General features: G+C 32.9%; 1 protein-coding gene across 2 annotated transcripts in view; it reads left to right on the top strand.

Annotated features, from left to right (window-relative positions):
- The window catches only part of Nipped-A (Transcription-associated protein Nipped-A), a 199,036-nt gene that overhangs the window by 124,746 nt on the left and 54,095 nt on the right, over nucleotides 1–20,195 (top strand). For both annotated transcript variants that reach the window (XM_072522929.1, XM_072522930.1), the window contains 10 exons: nucleotides 1,664–1,868; nucleotides 2,081–2,254; nucleotides 2,311–2,791; nucleotides 5,471–5,781; nucleotides 5,856–6,162; nucleotides 10,162–10,304; nucleotides 10,356–10,500; nucleotides 11,842–12,088; nucleotides 19,249–19,375; nucleotides 19,490–19,643. In XM_072522929.1, coding sequence (XP_072379030.1) covers nucleotides 1,664–1,868; nucleotides 2,081–2,254; nucleotides 2,311–2,791; nucleotides 5,471–5,781; nucleotides 5,856–6,162; nucleotides 10,162–10,304; nucleotides 10,356–10,500; nucleotides 11,842–12,088; nucleotides 19,249–19,375; nucleotides 19,490–19,643 — 2,294 coding nt within the window. The remainder of the gene's footprint in view (nucleotides 1–1,663; nucleotides 1,869–2,080; nucleotides 2,255–2,310; nucleotides 2,792–5,470; nucleotides 5,782–5,855; nucleotides 6,163–10,161; nucleotides 10,305–10,355; nucleotides 10,501–11,841; nucleotides 12,089–19,248; nucleotides 19,376–19,489; nucleotides 19,644–20,195) is intronic.

The raw sequence follows: 20,195 nt of genomic DNA, 5'->3' as shown, positions 1-20,195 counted from the left end.
TTCATATCCTTATTATTTCAGATGACATCTCTTAGATATCCTGATCTATAGTTTTCGTACACTCTCTTTAAGGATTCCGTAGCTAGATATTTCTACTCCCATATACAAAAATATCGAGACTTGTTCCATTATTTCATTGTAAATTACTATTTTGCTTTGTCCGGGTTCTCTTACAAAGGATTTTTATTTGTTTTCAGCCCAAATTGTATCATTGTCCTTCCTTTTTAATTTCTTCTTTGGTTTTGTCCAATACTAAATTGAATATTAGCTGACTTACTTTATCTCCCTGTCGAATTTCCGAGTTGATATCTACTTACGATGATAGTTCATTCTCAACCTTAATTTTCATTTTGTTGTTAGTGTTATTTAATGCTTTGTTTTAGCCAAATTGACAGGTGACTAATTTGGCCTCGATCTTGGGGGTTCAGAACCTTTTCACCATATTGTTGAACTGGGGTTCCTCTTTTCGTAATTGTAAAACATTTTCGAATCTAACGCATTCATGGGCTTTATTTAGTCAAATATTTGAAGTATATATAGACAGATTTGTTATATTCCAATAATTTCTCTCTAATTTGTCTGGCTAGGAATATGCTATCTATAGTTGATCTATTTTGTCGAAAGTCTTCTTGTTCTTCCCTGATTGTGTATTTAAAAAAAGTTTCACTAGAATATTCAATAAAAGGAGTTTGTGAAAAGGCAGTTAATCTAGGCTGTTCTTTGAAGGTATCAATGGAATAAGGGGGAGTCTAAAAATCAATGGTAAGAGCATAAAAAAGAGTGGAAAATTTGCGTACATTATTATACCATAAATTCAACCAAGTAAAAAATATAGCTTCAGTTTAGACCAAATAATGAAACTGAAACAGTGAGTTACATATACAGGATGGATTTAAATGAGGAATGGTACAGCCGAGAACTATTTTCAGCCGTCTCAAATATATCCTAGGTAATATTCACCTGAACATTTTTATATAACAAGACGAGTCTTGAGATGCTATGGGTTTTCATTATGTGGAGTTGAAACCTAGGTATTGATGAATGCAAGATCTAATTACTAGAGGACTTTGAAACGTTTTGATATAGCCGCCTGCTCGGAATTTCATACATCCATAATTTCACAAACAACGCCGTTATCCAATGTATGAAAAAAGATGTGGAAATTATGCTTATTGTGAATATCAGAAACATATACTTAAAGCATGCGATACGCAATGAGAAGTACTAATTAATTTAACTAATTTTTTAAGGCAAGATATAAGTCAAAGGAATTCAAGAACATCGTGTCGAACGACATCGCAACTGTAGATTATCAGACAATGAGTGGGAAAGAATGCGAAACATTTATTCAGAGTAACTATCAACAAATCGTGTGAACTAACATTATTGTCAATGTCCACACAGGACAGGCATTAAAAGAAGGAGATTACTCTTAACAAAAACAACCCAAGTGTAAAAACGAAATACTAAAATAAATGCAGGATTATATATTTTTTGTTAAGTTAGAACTCAGCATGCACCTCTATTTATTACAGCTGATATATGTTAATAAATCTTAGTGCAATTTATTTGCTGCTTTGTAGCATAAATAAATAAACCTTGTAAAAAGAATATAATTAGAAAAGGTATTTATATCATCGAATTGATATAATCGTTCTTTCAGGATTCGTGCCTCATATGGAAAGACTATTTGACGAAGATGTCTTACTGGGTAGAGGTTGGACTACTCATGAGTCACTTAGACCTTTAGCTTATTCTACCCTCGCAGATTTAGTCCATCATGTTAGACAGCAACTACCCTTGGCTGATTTAAAGAGAGCCGTCCATTTGTTTAGTAAAAATGTTCACGATGACAGTTTAGCCACCACGTAAGTATATTTTTGTGTATTTTAAGTTTAATTAAATTGGATAAATGGTAAAGTTCATTATTTATTGGTACGCCATAGAGGCACCTACGTTTCTAAATACGCTTAGGAGATGTGCCTGCCTAACATACCCCAGAGTGACTTATTAGATGTTGCGAAAGAAACAAATAGTTGAATATTTTACTTTAAAAATTAACATAATAAAACTGTTTTAGAATTCAAACAATGTCGTGTAAACTATTACTTAACTTAGTAGATTGTATCAGGCTAAGATCAGAAGCCGAAAATAGCCATGAAGGACGGGAACTACTGATGCGTATGCTTGAAGTATTTGTCCTTAAATTTAAAACCATAGCAAAAATTCAATTGCCGATTCTAACTAACAAATGGTAAGTATTAAAATTGATTCAAGGTATGTAAGAACGTAAGACAAATTTCATTTTAGTGACCAGCGTAAACAAGAAGTTCAAACTACACCACAAAACCAAACTCCAAGCCAAACAGGTTCAGATAAAACCGAAACTGATACGAAACCTAATCCAGCTGATGCCTTAGAGGCTGTGCTGGTGAATGCTCAAGTAGCCCAACCCAAAGAAGAAAAATCCAAATTCGGTTTTCCCCAAAATAATAACTGTAACGTGGCGGATTATAGAAGTTTAGTAAAAACTCTCGTATGTGGAGTAAAAACCATTACTTGGGGTTGCTCTGCGTGCAAGAGTGGTGCAGATCAAGCAACCGTTCAGTCTAAACATTTCGCACCCCACGAGACACTTGTTTTTGTTCGTCTAGTAAAATGGGCACTTCAAGCACTTGATATTTATACTTTAAATGTAGGACCACAACCGGCTGGTTTACCACAACGAATGAATCAGCAAAATGTAAGAAGTAAGGAAGAAAAAGAAGTCCTGGAACATTTCAGTGGAGTAGTAAGTAAAGTAGATTAATTATGAATTAAGGTGTAAATATAAACAAAACAATACTTCTTTTAATCGATTGTACTAAGAATTTAGAGCAATTTTATTACTAATTGAACTGCTCTTTGCAGAAAGCACATACGATAATTTTTAATTTATTTTATTTTAATTTACTTTATTTTATTAAGAAGCACGCATGGTAGTGCGTTTACGATTCCACGTAGTGTGTGGTTGCGCGATCTATTGTGACATTGCGTTTCAGTTGTTTTTATTTTTTCATACATCTGCGTGATCTACCGCACCGATCAATCCATTTCGTCCGTAGTCCGCAATAAGAAAATTATGCTTCCAAAAACTTGATTTTGAGAAAAACAAAAGAAAAATTAAAATTTATAATGATTCATAATTTTAATATTTTTCATGTAGATTTGATCCACCTATTTGAAACGATTAAAAAAATATTACTTTCGTGATTTTAAAAATTTTATTTAGTGGTAACGAAAAAGCTGATTTCCTTGCCAAAAAAGCCGCATTATCCACGGACACCATTATCAATATACAAATTTGCAACGATCTCAAAGCTAGACTGAAGAAGCTTAATCTATCCACCTAGCAGATTCACTGGAATAAACTTACTTTAGCGCTGCATGAAATTAAACCCTCAGTGAACCTACTTACCTATCCTAGTTTATCTCGAAAAAATATGACAATCATACGGAAATTGCGTATAGGACATACCCGTCTAACTCATGGTTACCCGATGACATCATCTCCACAACCAAAATGTCGGCACTGCAATACGACTCTCCGAATCAGACATATACTTATCGAATGCCCTTTTTATGCCAAAATACGCCAACAGCTCGATATCAGTACTATCTTCAAAGAGGTCCTAAAAAGCACAGACCAAATCAACAAGGTTATTAAATTCCTCGAGAAAAGTCAACTGCGCAACAAAATATAAATGTTATGTTACGTGTTTTTATTATTTTCTCTTTATGTTAAATTTTAACTACATTATTTTGTAATTTATATGATATTACCATGTAAATCGTAACTCGTGCTAAATGACCATAGATGTCACATGCACGTTAATTTAAATAAAAAAATTAAATTAATATTAAAAAAAATATGAATAATGAATCGGCACTAACTTTAACTTTTTTCTTATTTCATTTTGGTTCCTCTTCCTGGCTGCTACATACTTAACTTTAAATCAGACTATTTTACTTACTGCATATTTAATTAATTGTTATCAGATATTTCTGATATATTTCCCAGTCTGTACTGGCAAGATATACATGTCGCGAACAACCAACTTACGCTCCCTAGAGTAAGTGATTTATTTTTTAACGCGTATTACACGATTTATCCTTATTCAGAACTCCGCAATTATTTTAAAAATTATATAAGCGGAACAGAGAAAAGACGGTTTGAAGAGCAAGAAAGTAAATAAATAATTTTTAACTAATATAAACAGACTCTTCAAGTTTAATATTTTAAAACGCAAAAAGATAGGGACTATATCGATTTTTATGATATACAGGGTAAAAAGGAATTTGCTTTGCTACACGGTCATGTTTTTAAGTGCTCTTTTGACCATGGAAAAGTCTCTGTCACGAGGCAAGAAAGAATGCCCTGTTATTGTAAAATATTTAACTGTCTTGGAAAAAATGTTCATCACTCAGTGCCAAAAGCATTATTATTACAATATGATTTTTATTTTGTCCTTAACAATTTTCGCTGTAGAGGTGAAGTTCAGTAAAGCTTAGTCTTTTTTGAAATGTAATCTAGAACAAATGAACAAACTTCATTGGGCGTCTTTTTTGCTATACTTTCATGATAAATGTACAAAGGCGCACTATTTTTCTTCATATCGTGGATACAAAATAAGTTAATCGTTAGCTCGTTGTAATAGAAAACTTCTACTGGTATTACTGGAAGCTGAATATTCCGCATAAAATCAAAGCACAACAACAAACAAAGCGACAAAAGAACGTTTGACAAAAGTGCTTTCAAACAAAACTTCACACTTTAAATTTTCCTTTCTCGGTTGTCGTATATGAATATTGGTCTTTGATATCGATTAGAACTTGATTAAAAATATCTTGTTCATCTTAAGATTTCAAATTATAAAAACGAGTAAACATGTTTAGTCTTTTATCTTCAGACATCTATCTTACCTGCAAGGTGCTCCAAGTCTTTTAGCGCTGCAACAAGACTGTCTTTGTAATTAAAATCCTTCTTACCACTCGTTCTACCTTTTTTATTTTATTTCGTTGATCATTTTCAGGTTTTGCTCTTTTTCTCTTGATTTATCACTCATATTTTTGAGACGTAACGAACAGCTAATAACCAAAACATCAAAAGTGACATCTACAGCACTAACTAAGGAAGCGCGCAAATCACTTTGTTCAATAAGACAATCACGGAAATTTTATGTAGAATAGACTTAAGTCACTGATTTATGTATATTCTGCATCAATCGTTGTAATTTGATTTTAGAATGAATTTTTGTCAAAAACAATATTTTATTAAAAATTAACTTTCTTGAAAAAAGTCCTTTCTCTGCAAAAAGCGGTTAAATTGTAATATTAAATATCAATGGATATTTTAAAATAGAGCATTTTTATATTATTGTTAGATTATATAGATTTCATTATTACCTGCAATAACTTAAATATTTTTTAGTTTTCCATGATGAATTCTCAAACATTCCATGAAATTTTCTCCACTACAATTGAATACTTGGTGAAAAGAGTCTATAAAAATCCTACATTGCAAACGGTACCAAATACTCTTCTTGCCAATCCCACAACAAGTCCTATTTTTGCAACAGTTTTAGTTGAATACTTATTAGAAAGAATGGAGGAGATGGGTTCCAATTTAGAAAGGAGTAACTTGTACCTCAGATTATTTAAATTGGTTTTTGGCAGTGTCTCCCTATTCCCACAAGAAAATGAGAATATGTTAAGACCACATTTGCATCAGATTGTCAATAGGTTTGTCTTTTTTTTTTTTGTTGATTTTATGTGTAAAAAAATTGTGCAAATTTAATACGAATATTTTGATTTAGGTCAATGGAACTAGCGATGAGCGCCATGGAACCGTATAACTATTTTCTTTTGTTAAGGGCATTATTCCGATCCATAGGAGGTGGAAGCCATGATTTGTTGTACCAAGAATTTTTGCCACTATTGCCAAATTTACTGGAGGGTCTAAATAGATTACAAAGTGGATTACATAAACAACACATGAAAGATCTATTTGTGGAATTATGTCTAACTGTTCCCGTACGATTGAGTTCGTTGTTACCGTATTTGCCTATGTTAATGGATCCACTTGTGTCTGCCTTAAATGGCTCACATGTATTAATTAGCCAGGTATGAATATCTTCAGTTATTTTTATTAAACACTAGATTACAGTATACACTTACGTGCATAGCCATCAATTTGAATTTTCGAATTTTATTATTTTTTAGAAATTATAGGTCAAATAAAAATTTTAAAGCATCATATTATTAAATCTGCTTTAAGATGACTATAAACTTAGTAAAATTAAATTTAGATAAAATGAAATAAATAATAGACTTACTAACAATCAATTTATTCTACCTTGGACGACCGGTTCCGCATACTACAATTGCATGCATGCTGGCTACTTCAGAATCTGAAAGTCATATATATGGTATCATATATAAAAGTAAGGTTTTATAAAAAGTAATATATAAAGTTGTAACGTAAATTGTACCTGGATGGGAAAAAAGGATGCCCAGAAATTGAGTATTGCTGTGGGTAATTTAAAAATTAACTCCAGGCGAAGTTTCGTATTGGAAGATAAGTTAACCGAAGAATTCCAGGTTTACCTACGCTCACCATGCAACCTCTCAGGTTTTTTGAAGGACACAACGACGAGCTTTGGGACGTGGGTATACACAGCGCTTATAAGGAACAGGGGACACTGAAGTTAGAAAGAGTAAAAAAAGAGAATCAAAATGGCACTAAATATCAAGTAAAAAGGGCGGTAAAAAACACTTAAACCAAAATACATATATAGCCAAATAACAAGAAACAATCACACTTACCTTGTTTGGTCTTTTAACATTCCTGTCGGAATAATTTAGTTATTGCCCAAAAGAAAGGAAGATTGTCAGAGAAATTAAACAATACAAAGTTGTTACATCCAAGCTATATTTATTAATAGCTAAATCAAAAATTTTACTGGACATATTAATATGCATATTACAAACAGAAATGTCCAGTACAAATTGATATCTTCTTACATTTACACTTGATGAAAATATTTATGTTAAAGATGATCTCAATGGTCTCAATGAACTCATTATATCATGTTATGTAGTTGGGAGAACTTTTCGCTTCTTACAATCTGCACACAGTTTTAATAGAATTTAGATAGATGAATAGAATGCTTTATCGTATTTTTCACAATACTACCATTAAACACGGATAAGCTTTTATTGTTTGTTAAAAAAATGGCTCAACCAAATGTTTCCATAGAAAATTTCAGAACAGGAAACAAGAAAAAGGGAACAAAAAAATATTATAACTTACAGTTTGTCCTGCTTTCACAAGGTTCATATACTGCAATTAAACACTTTTAACCGGCATATTGCAACTGAGTTCTCTGAAAATTCCCACTTCTTTATGGCTTCTATAATTTACGGTAAATGTTTATTTACTTGACTGGTGCCAACGTGTGAAGCGACCATAACTCTATAATTCATTTGCTTAGATTGAAATCAAAATGGGAATCTGGTGGTACTAGGAGTCTGGGACAACCGCAGTACGACCCTTCAATATCTCAGCCAGATCTGATAATATTTCTCACACATCGCCGCAATCTCAGCGGAAAAAATTCCCCGACGGGCTAAGAGTGTTCCACTTAAACTTCAATAGCTTTATCTGCGCGCTATTTACTTCGATTCTCACGCCGGTCTTTATTGAAAGCTCCGATAAAAGCCAATTGGCTGTGTAAACAAACCATTGGATGAACTTTGATCAAATAAAAGGCAGATATCGAGCACAGTTTATTAATTAATCTTGCCCAAGTACTTTCGCCTCCTAGAGCATCTTCAGGGGCATTTCGTCAATTTTGGCCTATCCAACAAACATGGAATGTTATAAACATAAAATTGTACATTACACTACACTACACAGAGAATTCTCTCTCCTGGTGCCAACCATAATGTAGCTTCGCCTATTTTTTTTTTATTTTTAAACTGTTTGTCCTTTTTTAGTGTAGTGTAATGTACAATTTTATGTTTATAACATTCCATGTTTGTTGGATAGGCCAAAATTGACGAAATACCCCTGAACATGCTCTAGGAAGCGAAAGTACTTGGGCAAGATTTAATTAATAAACTGTGCTCGATATCTGCCTTTTATTTGATCAAAGTTCATTTATTCGAGCATTTAACCTTATATCAATTTAAACCATTGGAAGTTTATTCTATTCCAAGAGACACTAAAGTGTTTTTCTTGAAAGCTGCTGTACTTTTTCTGTTGTACTTTTGAGGTGACCGTTCCTTAACGACCTTGATACAATGAAGCAGTCGTCACATTCGGTGTAAAAGGCTTTCTGCGTTCCTGGTGGGCGATGATAGAATCGAGATTCCCTGTATCATTTGCAGATCCTTCCATCCGTTCCACGTGTCATAGCAACATTTTGCTGGCAAGGCCCATTTTAAATTACAGCAAAAATTTGAATGGCTTTTCCCTTGTAATATGGATTTTACTAATAAACTTATATGTTTAAGTAATTACGAAACAAAAAAAGCAGTACAGAAGGCTAACAACGAATTACAGGATAAAAAATCTATTGAGATTGATAGACTTCTCGGAACCTCAAAGTCAATAGCTGTCTGGAAAAACTTAAGCGGAGGAAAGATTCCGGAAGAATGGAAAATAGCGTATATAACTTCGATATATAAAAAATGTGACAAAAGGGGAAAATTATAGAGAATTTAATATGACGTCATCTGTTGTAGACTATATGGAAGAATGTTAAAAAATCGACTAGAAGAAGATCGCAGGTGTAGAAGAGCAGAGTGGATTTATAACTGGTAGGTCTTGTACAGATAACTTATTCTATCTCAGACAATCTAATAGCGAGAAAATCAACGAATTTGATAATGAACAGCACTTAACATTGATTGACCTAAAAAATGTTATGATAGCATACACCTGAACAAGTTGCAGTTTGCCATGAAACAGCAAAATATTTCACCAACTTATATAAACGCTGTTAAAGAATTCTATGAAGGCAATTTTAGCTATGTAGGAACACAGAGCGGCTGCTCAGAAATGTTTTCAGTTAACAAAGGGCTAAAACAGGATTGCTGCATGTTACCAACTGTTTTCAAAATATACTTCAATGCTGCACTGAAACAATGAACAACGAAATGGGACTAAGGAAACTCGAATTGGGATGCATACTACATGATAAGAAAATTACTGGAAGAATACTTAAAATGGGACCTGGTAGTTAATGCCAAGAAAACTGAGTATCTCACAATAGAAAAACATGATACAAAGGATATAAAAACCGATGCTGGGGACATTAAAAAAATACAATTTTGCCAATATTAGGATTTCAGTTAAATGAAGAGGGAAAGGGTAATGCAGATACACAAAACAAAAGAGGAAGAGGTAAAGCTATACCCGCAAAGTTACATTACCTACTATGGAATAAAAATTTGTCAAATTAAACGAAGAAAAAGTTGTTGAGATCGTTGTTAGAAGAGTGGACATTATCGGAAGAGAATAAAAGAAAAATTAATACAGCCGAAACAGGGTTTTATAGAAGATTTTGTCAAGTTACATTATTAGACATTGTCAGAAATGAAGACATTCGGAATAGAATGGCTATAAAAACAATGTTAGTAGACAGGATAGAAGCGAAACAACTGTCCTAGTACGGCCACTTGAGGAGAATGTCTCACGAAAGATTACCGAACCAAATTTATAATGGGGTTCCACAAAGAAGAAAAAGGAGAGGTAGTCCAGCAAAAATATGGAAAGATTATACTCATCGAATACTGTCAATCTGTCATACTCCCACTTAATATGTGTTTCTTGTGTTTTCGTTTGCTGCAATTCATATACAAAATGCATTATGAATCATTTTATGCTCATGTTGAAGTAAGCAAATCAGAGAGAGAGAGAGAGAGGGAGAAATACGTTATTGGCATTTTACGAAAAGTCATCAACCAAAGTCTTTCAGTCAAAACTAATCCATTTGTTAAACTTTCAAGAAAACAAAGTTTTCTTGAAATTCTAAAAAATAATAAAATTGAAAATTGTGGGGGACAATGTCTAAATACGTTAACTATATTTATTACATTAATTCTGTATTTTTTTAGGGATTAAGAACACTTGAGCTTTGTGTTGACAATTTACAGCACGATTTCTTGTATGAACACATTCAACCTGTAAGAGCCGAGTTGATGCAAGCCTTATGGAGAACGTTAAGAAATAACGACCAAGTCGCTCAAGTTGCATTTAAGTATGTACCAAATTGGTTTTTTATTTGTAATATTAATTTAAAATATTTTAGGGTCCTTGGTAAATTTGGTGGGGGTAACAGAAAAATGATGATAGAACCCCAAAGATTGGACTACGTATCCACTGATTTTGATCCGCCGGCAATTTTAGCCAGATTCCATGATCACTATCAAGAAATAGAATTCCCAGTGTCCAAGGTAAGTTTATAAAAAAATATTTATTTTGTGAAACGTTACTGGTAAACAAAATCAATTATATAATAATGTAGCTCTAACATTTTAAATTTTGTATGCTGAAATCGCCATAAAAGAAAGAGACGACATGGTCAAAGCTGTAAATTACATTAGCTTTCAGATTCAAGAAATCACACGATAAGATATCCATCAACAAAATTTGAATTAGTAAACTCAAAATAATTATAACCTACATATTAGAAAATTGGTTAAAAAAAAGAGCAATAACTAGACAGGAAAGTCAAAAGCTGGATAAACACCTAGGTCCAATCGACTGAAATATCGAATATTTTTCTATAAATACCTATAAAATCTTCTGTTGGTGCGTATCCTCTGTGGATATTGGCAATCACGTTTGTCCACATAACTTTGTTGAGAACTGCTCAGAATAAATTCCCGTCCACTGTACGATCTTCTTCAGCGAGTTTACGTACACTATACATGTCGAAACAGCAATGCAGTTGCTTCGTCCTGATGTTTGGTCTGCAACTGCAGCAGACGGCTCGGCAGCGGTCGTAAACCCCGATCTGCTGTCGTAGATATGAGATCGAAATCTGTTTAAATGTAGACCCTCTTCTTTACGCTTAAAATTGGTGAAGACGAGGGCTTTCTTACATCACAACTCTTCTAGATTTCTACCAGATTCAAACGAGTCTTTGAAGCTGCTGGCATTTTGAAGTTCGATAGTCTCATCTTGAATATTGTCAGGAAAATCTGTAGACTATACATTGAAAGGATTTCGACTAAGCTTTTTTACAGATTGTGAAGGATTGGGATCTAGAGAGGTTTTGTTTGCTCGATCAGTTTTACTACAGAAATGCAGAGACAAACGAAAAGAAATTTATCTATGTGTCATCAGTGTCAACAGTGCTCCTTGCTTAAGAATATACGCGGTTCAACAGGCTTATGCTCAAACGATTTAGTGAGGAAGATCCATGACAAATAAAAATTTATCAAAACTTGCCGATTTTCGTTAGAAGGAGGCGCTCGAAGAAGAAGAAGAGATTGTGTGTCACTGCTTCCATATTCTGGGAAATAACTAACAAATTTATTTTTGAGGATGTCAAGAACTTTGTTGTTGTTAGCAAGGACTTTTACACTCTAGAACGATTGAAAGCTGTTCTTCAACTTTACCTTCACTTACCGCCTTTAACTAAATTTAGGTCAAGGTGTTCCCAGTACCTTGACCTTAAATTTGTAATTGACCACCTTTGGTGCGGACCACCGGTTGAGAAACATTACTTTAATATAAATATAATACTTTGAAAATTTATTTACAAAATACATTTGATTTTTTTATTTCAGGTGATAGAAACTGCGTTCAATGCTTTGAAACAGAGCAGTACTGATCCATTCTATAGAAAACAAGCATGGGAGGTTATCAATTGTTACTTGACAGCTTCTAGGTGTCTCGATGACGACGAAAACACACTTATCAATCTGTTTTTGCATCCAGGTTTTCAAGATCCAAATACAATTCCAAATATCAAAGGATCTACATATAAATCTATATACAAAGAAGCCAGAGAGACACATCAGACTGCACTCACAGGTAATATATAATGCGTAATATGCTGAATATTTAAAAGCTTTACGTAAAATTTACCAAAACATGAAACTTAATGAAAAATAAACAACCAAAATAAATTGATTGTTGAAATCTTTTTTTTCTTCTTTAGCTTCGTATAATTTTATATATTTCGTATTACCATTTAAGATCCAATTGTATCTTCTTCTTAGTGTGCCTCATCCTTTAAGGACATGATGATCCGTTTTACTATGTCTTTACCAGTTCTGAAAAGTTTAATTGTTGTTTTGCCACTCCATTGGTTAAATTTTACAACTAGGACGTACGTCATCTCCCCGGTCCTCTTTTTCCTTCCACCTTCCATTGTATAACCAATTGCATCAAATCATATTTTTCATTTCTTAGTGTTGAGTATTTATTTTTATTTCTTCATTTTTCTTAAGGTTTCCGTGTTGGTTACTGTTGTGTCCATAATATTTTCCACATTATTTAACACCACATCTCAAAGTTAGCAACTCTTTTTCAGTTACATTCGCAATTGCCCAATAATCTAGTTCTAATTTCTATTCCCAGTTTTCCAATGCATAATACTAATTTCATCTTACTGAAATCGCTTCGAGTCATCTCAATGGTTTTCTTTCAAGGCTATGGTAACATTGTTCATTTAGCTCACATTAAAGGTAATAGGGATGTTCACTAATTTTTAAATATAGTTAAATTCAATTACATTCAATAGATTATAAAATATATAAAAATATAGTAAACATGAAATTGTTTAAAAATATATATTTTTTAAGATAAATCAATTCTTAATTTTAATTTTGATGGTGGCTAGAAAAACGGCTCCTCGCAGCGAGGCTACGGTGTGTGACGTCAGCAGTCGTATCGACAACTTGTTGTGTATACGTATTTACGAAGTGTAACCAGTTTTTAAGTATTTATACAGTGATAATGAAGCTAAATAACTGGTGTTTGCTACAAAGAGAGGGAGAAACTAGAAAAGGCAGTTATTATGCAAGTTAAAAAAAATAAATGCAAATATCTGTATCCCAGAAGGAATCAACACTATGTTCATTTTTAAAGCTTTACGGGAGAGCAGTTTTAAACTTTTTTTCACCAAAAAGTATTATTGCTGCAGCTATTTATTGAGATATCGAAACAATATTTTAATAGAACATTCTGTTTATTGTTATTTACATATGACATTTGTTATAATTAAAAACAAATTTGTTCCTGTGTTTTTAATCCTTTTAACGGACATGGTGTTGTATCCATCTAATAAAGTTATTGTACTGTAAGAATTAGTATGGGGTATTCAATAACAACTACAATCATATTTGACTTTTACTGACAAAAGTTATTTAACCATACAATTTACCTTTACAAATACAAATAATACATCTATGTATTTAACCAAAATGGCATTTTAGGTACAAACCACTCAGTCATCCTCAAGTAAGTCTCCTTCTGGATAGTCACTATGAGTATTGCTAGTAGGTATGCTTTAAGTTTTGATAAAAATCATGGCAAAATGTAGGAACATATGATAGTAATGCCAATAGATCGTTATACTTTTGTTGTGATATAAGTATTGGACTTTGTGATACCTGGTTTTCGTGATGAAAATTATTTTTTAAAAACAGAGTTCCAACGCTGTTTTGTTTAACTTGCAGTTAAACACAGTTTGACAGAAGAACTTGTTGTTTGTGAATGTCTCTTTTCTAATAATCAAAGTCGGATTTTAAAATATTTTGACATCATACAAAGACCTTAAATTTTTATAATCTTCTATGTAGTTTCATAATATGTACGGTATATTTCATTGAGGTTTGTCTGAATAACTGCTGCCAGTCCCAGGGCGTGTAAATAGAAATGTTAAGTTTTTTCTCTTTCGCTCTATCAGCGCATGGACAGTGTCCGCCTCCATGTGGGTGTTACTCTTTAATAGAAACTTCTGGATGATAATGTTTAATTTTTTTAAAAAAGTATTAATGCTAACATTTTTATTCTGGCCGTAACATCTGTAAGACCATAGTATGATTTCTTCTATGTTACTGTCAGGAATGACGGTATCTGCCCATTTTAGTAATGCAGATCTTATGTCATTTCCACTACGAATAGTTTATCAGAACTTTTGTCTACATCAGACTGATCTTCGTTATCAAAACTCAAGGCATCTCTAATAATATGCTTTTCATTTAAAACATCATTGCTTGGCGTATTATTTGATTCTGAAATTAAACAAGGCGTATAATATTGGTTGTAAAAGATTTAATAATATAGCTAGTCTAAGGTTGGTATCAAATCACTACATTACCCTTTTGAGGTTATGTTTTTTAATAATTTAAAAATAATGAGCAAAAAGGTAGCTTACCTGTAAATGCAGTAGAAGAATTCGCAGAACTTTTTAGTAGGTACTTCAAGAATCTTTCTCCTACGAGAATTATGGTTCATTGTTCTTATTATTAGTAACAAACCACTGTAAACACACCATAAATGGCAAAAGTATTATTATTAGATCACTAACAGTCTACCTCTCATCATAGAGATATGCGCGGCGGTAATTCACATGCGTAGAGGGACAAAACATTAAGTCCGCATGGTGTTTTATCCCTCTAAGTAAAAATGGACTTAATGTTCTTTTAAAGGTCACTTTCTTCTCACCTAGTGTTCTATTCCTTTAAATAAAGTTATAAAAGGTAATTATTAGTCTGTAAAAGTGTCAAAATTGAAAAAATTTACATAGTGTTGTATCCCTCCGAGGTACAGATATAAAAACCTGTGGTTTGACAATTTTAAGTGAATATCATCATCATCATCAGTAGCTCGACAACCCTTTCTGGGTCCTGGCTTGTTCTAGGATTTTCCGCCATTCTGTTCTGTTCCTTGCTTTATTTTTCCAGTTGGTAATCTTAAGTGTTTTCAGATCTTGCTCCACTTGTTCCATGTATCATTCATCAAGACCCAAGTTTGGGTCTTCCCTTTGACCTTCTTCCTACTGGTGTTTGTCTCATAATATGTTTTGGTGTTTCAGTCTCCAAAATTCGTTCAACATGGCCCATCCAGCGCAGACGTCCGATCTTTATGGATGTTATGATCTCGGGTTCGTTGTATGCTGTGTACAGTTCAAAGTTATATCTTCTGCGCCATATGTCATTTTCCTTTACCCCCTTATATATGTGTCTAAGGATTTTTCTCGTTCAAATGTGCCTAATAGGTTTTCATCGCTTTTCGATAGTGTCCATGTCTCTGATCCATATACAAGGACCGGTTTTATCAGGGTCTTGTATATTTTGCATTTGGTGCTTCTTGTGATGTTGTTAGATCTTAGATGTTTAATTAGTCCATTATATGTTTTATTAGCGATATGTATTCTTCTCTTAACTTCTTCACTGACATTGTTATCTGCGGTAACTAGTGAACCTAGGTATGTAAAATTTTTCACGCTTTCGAATATGAATAATTTTAAGTGAATATGGTGTTAAATTATTTGGAACTGTAATAAAAATCTTCTCAGAATTGTTTTTAGATGTATTTCGACACCCAGGAACAAAACACCACTTATTTGGCTTCTTTATAAGTGATTAAATACTTAAAGAACTGGTCACACTTCGTAAATATGTATACAAAACAAGTTGTCGATACGACTGCTGACGTCACACACCGTAGCCTCGCTGCGAGGAGCCGTTTTTCTAGCCTCCATCAAAATTGAAATTAAGAATTGATTTATCTTAAGAAATATATATTTTTAAACAATTTTATGTTTGCTATGTTTTTATATATGTTATAACCTATTGAATTTAACAATATTTAAAAATTAGTGAACATCCCTATTGTATCTTGTATCTGGGTATTTTCTCTAAAGCTTTCCCTTTAATGTAGATTTTTTAATCTTGTTCTTACTGACAGTCATGATTCCTGTTTTTTTTTGTGTTTAGAGCCATTCCAGACCTCTCTCCCAGTACTATGTAGTGCCATCAACCAAAATCTGCTGCCCGCCAGGAATATCGTATCGTCTGCATATATGAGCTTATTCACTAGTGTTCCCTTAAGTAATATGCCTTCATTTTCATTTTCTAGGCCTCTTTAAAAACATCTCTTTTGAGCACATATTAAAAATTCAAGAGGACAGTACACATCCTTGTCGTATTCCTCATCTTATAGGTATATCTTTAGATCTTTGTTGGTTTACTCGTATTATGGCTTTCTGATATCGGTATAAATTGGTAATAATTCTCACGTCATGGTAATCTATTTCTGTGTTTTGTAATATGTTTGCAAGCTTTCTCTGTTGTATTATGTCCAAGACTTTCTTAAAGCCAACTAAACGTATGAATACGCCACAGTTGGCATCTCGACACTGTTCTACGAATGTTTGTACAGTAAATAATGCCTCTCTATAGAGATTTGCCGAAAAATGCGAAGATTACCGTACTATAAGCCTCACTAGTCATCTCCTAAAAATGTTCCTAAAGATAATTCATAAGAGAATCTACAAGCTGTGTGAAAGTCAAATTTCCCCCAACCAGTTCGGGTTCACAAATGCTGTTGGTACTAAAGAGTCTTTGTTCTCAGTACGTCTTATTCCAGAGATTCTGACGTCAACTGCGACGTATACGCATGTCTGGTTGATTACGAGAAAGCGTTTGATGCAAATGATGCAAATACTAAAAGAAACAGGAATTACAACCAAGATCTGAAAATAATTAGAAATCTTTACTGGAATCAGACAGTAAATCTCAGAGTTGAAGATGAACACACTGACTATGTGAAAATCATGCGTTTAGTGAGGCAAGGCTGTATTTTGTCTCCTCTAATCTTTAATCTGTACTCTGAAAGAATATTTATCGAAGCTTTGCACGAAACTGAAAAAAGTATTCTACTAAATGGGTACTGGCTAAACAACATCAGATATGCAGATGACACCATAGTATTTGCGGACAACTTAGAAGACCTACAAGTTCTTATGAACAAAATCACGTATTACAGTCAACAATATGGACTCAATATAAACGTTAAGAAGACAAAGCTTATGATAATTAATAAGAAAAGGATAACAGAAGGTCAACTCTACGTCAACCAATCCCCTGTAGAAAGAGTGACGCACTACAACTACCTCGGCACCATAATAAATGAAGAATGGACCAACAACCAGGAGATTAGAGCACGCATCGGAAAAGCTAAATCCACCTTCAATCGGATGGGGGCCTTCTTCACGATTCACAACCTCTCTCTTGATACAAAAGTAAGAATGCTGCGATGCTACGTCTTCTCTGTCCTTTTTTATGGTGTTGTATCGTGGACCTTGAACGAAGATATGTACAGAAAACTGGAAGCATTTGAGATTTCGCTATATCGGAGAATGCTTAAGATTCCGTGGACTGACCGAGTCACAAATGAGGAGGTCCTCAGAAGAATGAATAAGAACCGAGAGGTACTGACCACCATCAAATCTCGAAAGTTACAGTTCTTCGGACATGTTATGCGAAATGAATCCAGATATGCTATTCTTCAAGCCATCCTGCAAGGAAAAATATTTGGAAAACGAGGTCCAGGAAGAAGAAGAACATCTTGGTTAAAGAACCTCAGAATCTGGTTCAATACAACATCTGTGCAGCTTTTTCGCGCTGCTGCAGATAAGATAAAGATTGCCATGATGATCGCCAACATTCGTAACGGATAGGCACATCAAGAAGAAGAAATAAAGATTTGTATAGTAAGGTTGTATACAGAATATCTATCTATAGAGAATTGTATATTAAGACAAATTGTATACTAATCGAAATGTAAGGAAAACAATGAAGAAAATTTGTTGATATGTTGAAAAAATATATTTATTTCCTATAAAGAGTAAACATATACCTTTATTGAAAATCTATTCAATCATTCCATCAATCAATCCATCAATCACTCATCCAATCAATCCTTTCGCTTGAACAAAGTAACATGAGCTTGGGTGAACAACGACTATACTTGTGAAATAAGTGTAAATCGATTTGTTCGACAGGTATATGTGTTGTCTTCGTTCCTATTATGACGCTATTAGGAAAGAAGCTTTTCAAAAAGTATAAAAAAACCATTGTCAATGGGATAAAAATAAACATAGATTATTAATTTGAGCTCAGCCAATTATAGGTATGCGATTTCTAGAGATGATTCTTTTAGGTTTCTAGATTATGTCAAAAACGAACAAAACGTCAGTGATCTCAACTCTTAATTTTAAAATAAATAACCAGATATATAAAAAATCGATAGTGGGTAAACTTATTTCGATACCTTAATAATTTTAGGGTAATGAAACACCTCGACCCAGAACACAGGTTAACTATCAAATACCAAAGTCTTTAAATTTTAAACATATATTCACTTTTCCTATAAGAAATGGCAACATAAATCTTTGTATCTCAAACAGTGCAGAGATTGGAGTCGGTTGAAATGTCGCAGAAAGTAACTTTCACAATAAATACGTTCTAAAATTAATGGAACATTTAAAATAATGTTACCAAATATAACATTTATTAGACCAATTATTAAATAAACGACAAAAGTGCACGAGATTCCAAAAATATTTGTGGATGAAGAATATGATGAAATGGACAGGAATGAATTCATTACATTCATCATCATACAGTCTCTGTTTGCATCCACTGTCGGACATAGGCCAACTCAAGGTTTTTTCAATTATTTCTGTCCTGTGCTGTTGCAACAAGTTCGTCGAGATTCTCTTAATGTCATCTGACCATCGGGTAGGATGTCTGCCCCATTACATTAATATTATACATATTAAGAACAGTTCAAGATAGAAAATAATTACTCAATTATATATATATATATATATATATATATATATATATATATATATATATATATATATATATATCTAATTTTCATTAATCAAGGAAGCATTATAAAAAGATATGAAGGAGGTGGTGGACCGATCGTGCAAAAATAATTATTATCTAAAACTTAAAATTTTCGCTGATATTTTAAAATAAATTTGCAAATTTCTTATAATCGTAAATAATTGTCTGTAGATGTTACATGTGCTATTAACGCTATTTCGGTGTCTTCATTGCTTCCTTGATCACTAACCTGGTTAAGCTTTCTAATTCGATATTTTTTTTTACAGTACAGTCGTCTTATTTACAGTAAACTTGATGTAATGTAAATAATTTTATTTCTAGGTATGTTTGTAGCTGCAGCCATAAAGGAACTTAGAGAAACTGTAATTCCAGCTTTGGTTTCCTTAGTTCGTCACTATACTATGGTTGCAGTAGCACAACAGTCTGGAGCTTTTGCATATAGTCCAGAGTGAGTATATGTTTTTATGTGAAGTATTTTTCTGTTTCTAATATAAAAACTAAATTTTCACAGTTAGTTTGTAATACCATCCTCATAACTATTAATATATTAATAATTTTATAGGCCTAATAAGCAAGTAACATTAGATCCTCTTGTTCTTGTCGATGCATTAGCAATAATAATGGGTCATGAAGAAAGAGAACTTTGTAAACCTGGTCATTTGGGACTTGTTTTGATAGTAGATACCGCTTCGACACTTTTAGGAAGTAAAGAAATGGTAAGTTTAATAAATTAATCAATGTTTTAACGCTATTATAACGGGAATTGAAGTAAAATATATCGTCATATTCTTCAATTTACTGCGGGTGTTTAGCATATAAATGGGAAAATAATTTATTAAAAATTCGAAATGGTCGTATGTGAACCATAAAATGTTGCATTTTACAACGCAGAAGATGTTGACTGTTCTTTAATATTTACCAGAATTTATAGGCCAAGTCCTGCTAGACAATCATTTGAATTCCATTCAAATCAAGTTGAAATTGTGGGGGTCAGTGCAAAAAGTGGTTAAATCACATTTTTATGTTTCTGAGTTATAGGTCTTTAAAAGTTTTAACTAGTTCCAACATAAAGATTTTTAAAAACAGCGTGTGTAATTTTATTAAATAGAAAGTACACTTTTAAGCTATATATTAACACATGTCTCATAATTAGAAATTTGTTTATTTATAAGAAAAATTTTTTTTCAAATATGGACTTGACTTCATTTACAAAAAATCATAAAAAATTACAAATTGGAAGTCAAAGTATTTTTCTAAAAATTTTAAGT

This window comes from Diabrotica undecimpunctata, chromosome 2 (genome assembly GCF_040954645.1).
Source record: "Diabrotica undecimpunctata isolate CICGRU chromosome 2, icDiaUnde3, whole genome shotgun sequence".
In the NCBI taxonomy this organism is placed as follows: Eukaryota; Metazoa; Arthropoda; class Insecta; order Coleoptera; family Chrysomelidae; genus Diabrotica; species Diabrotica undecimpunctata.
Note: the sequence above shows the minus strand (reverse complement) of the source record. Positions and strands in the feature narration are given on the sequence as shown.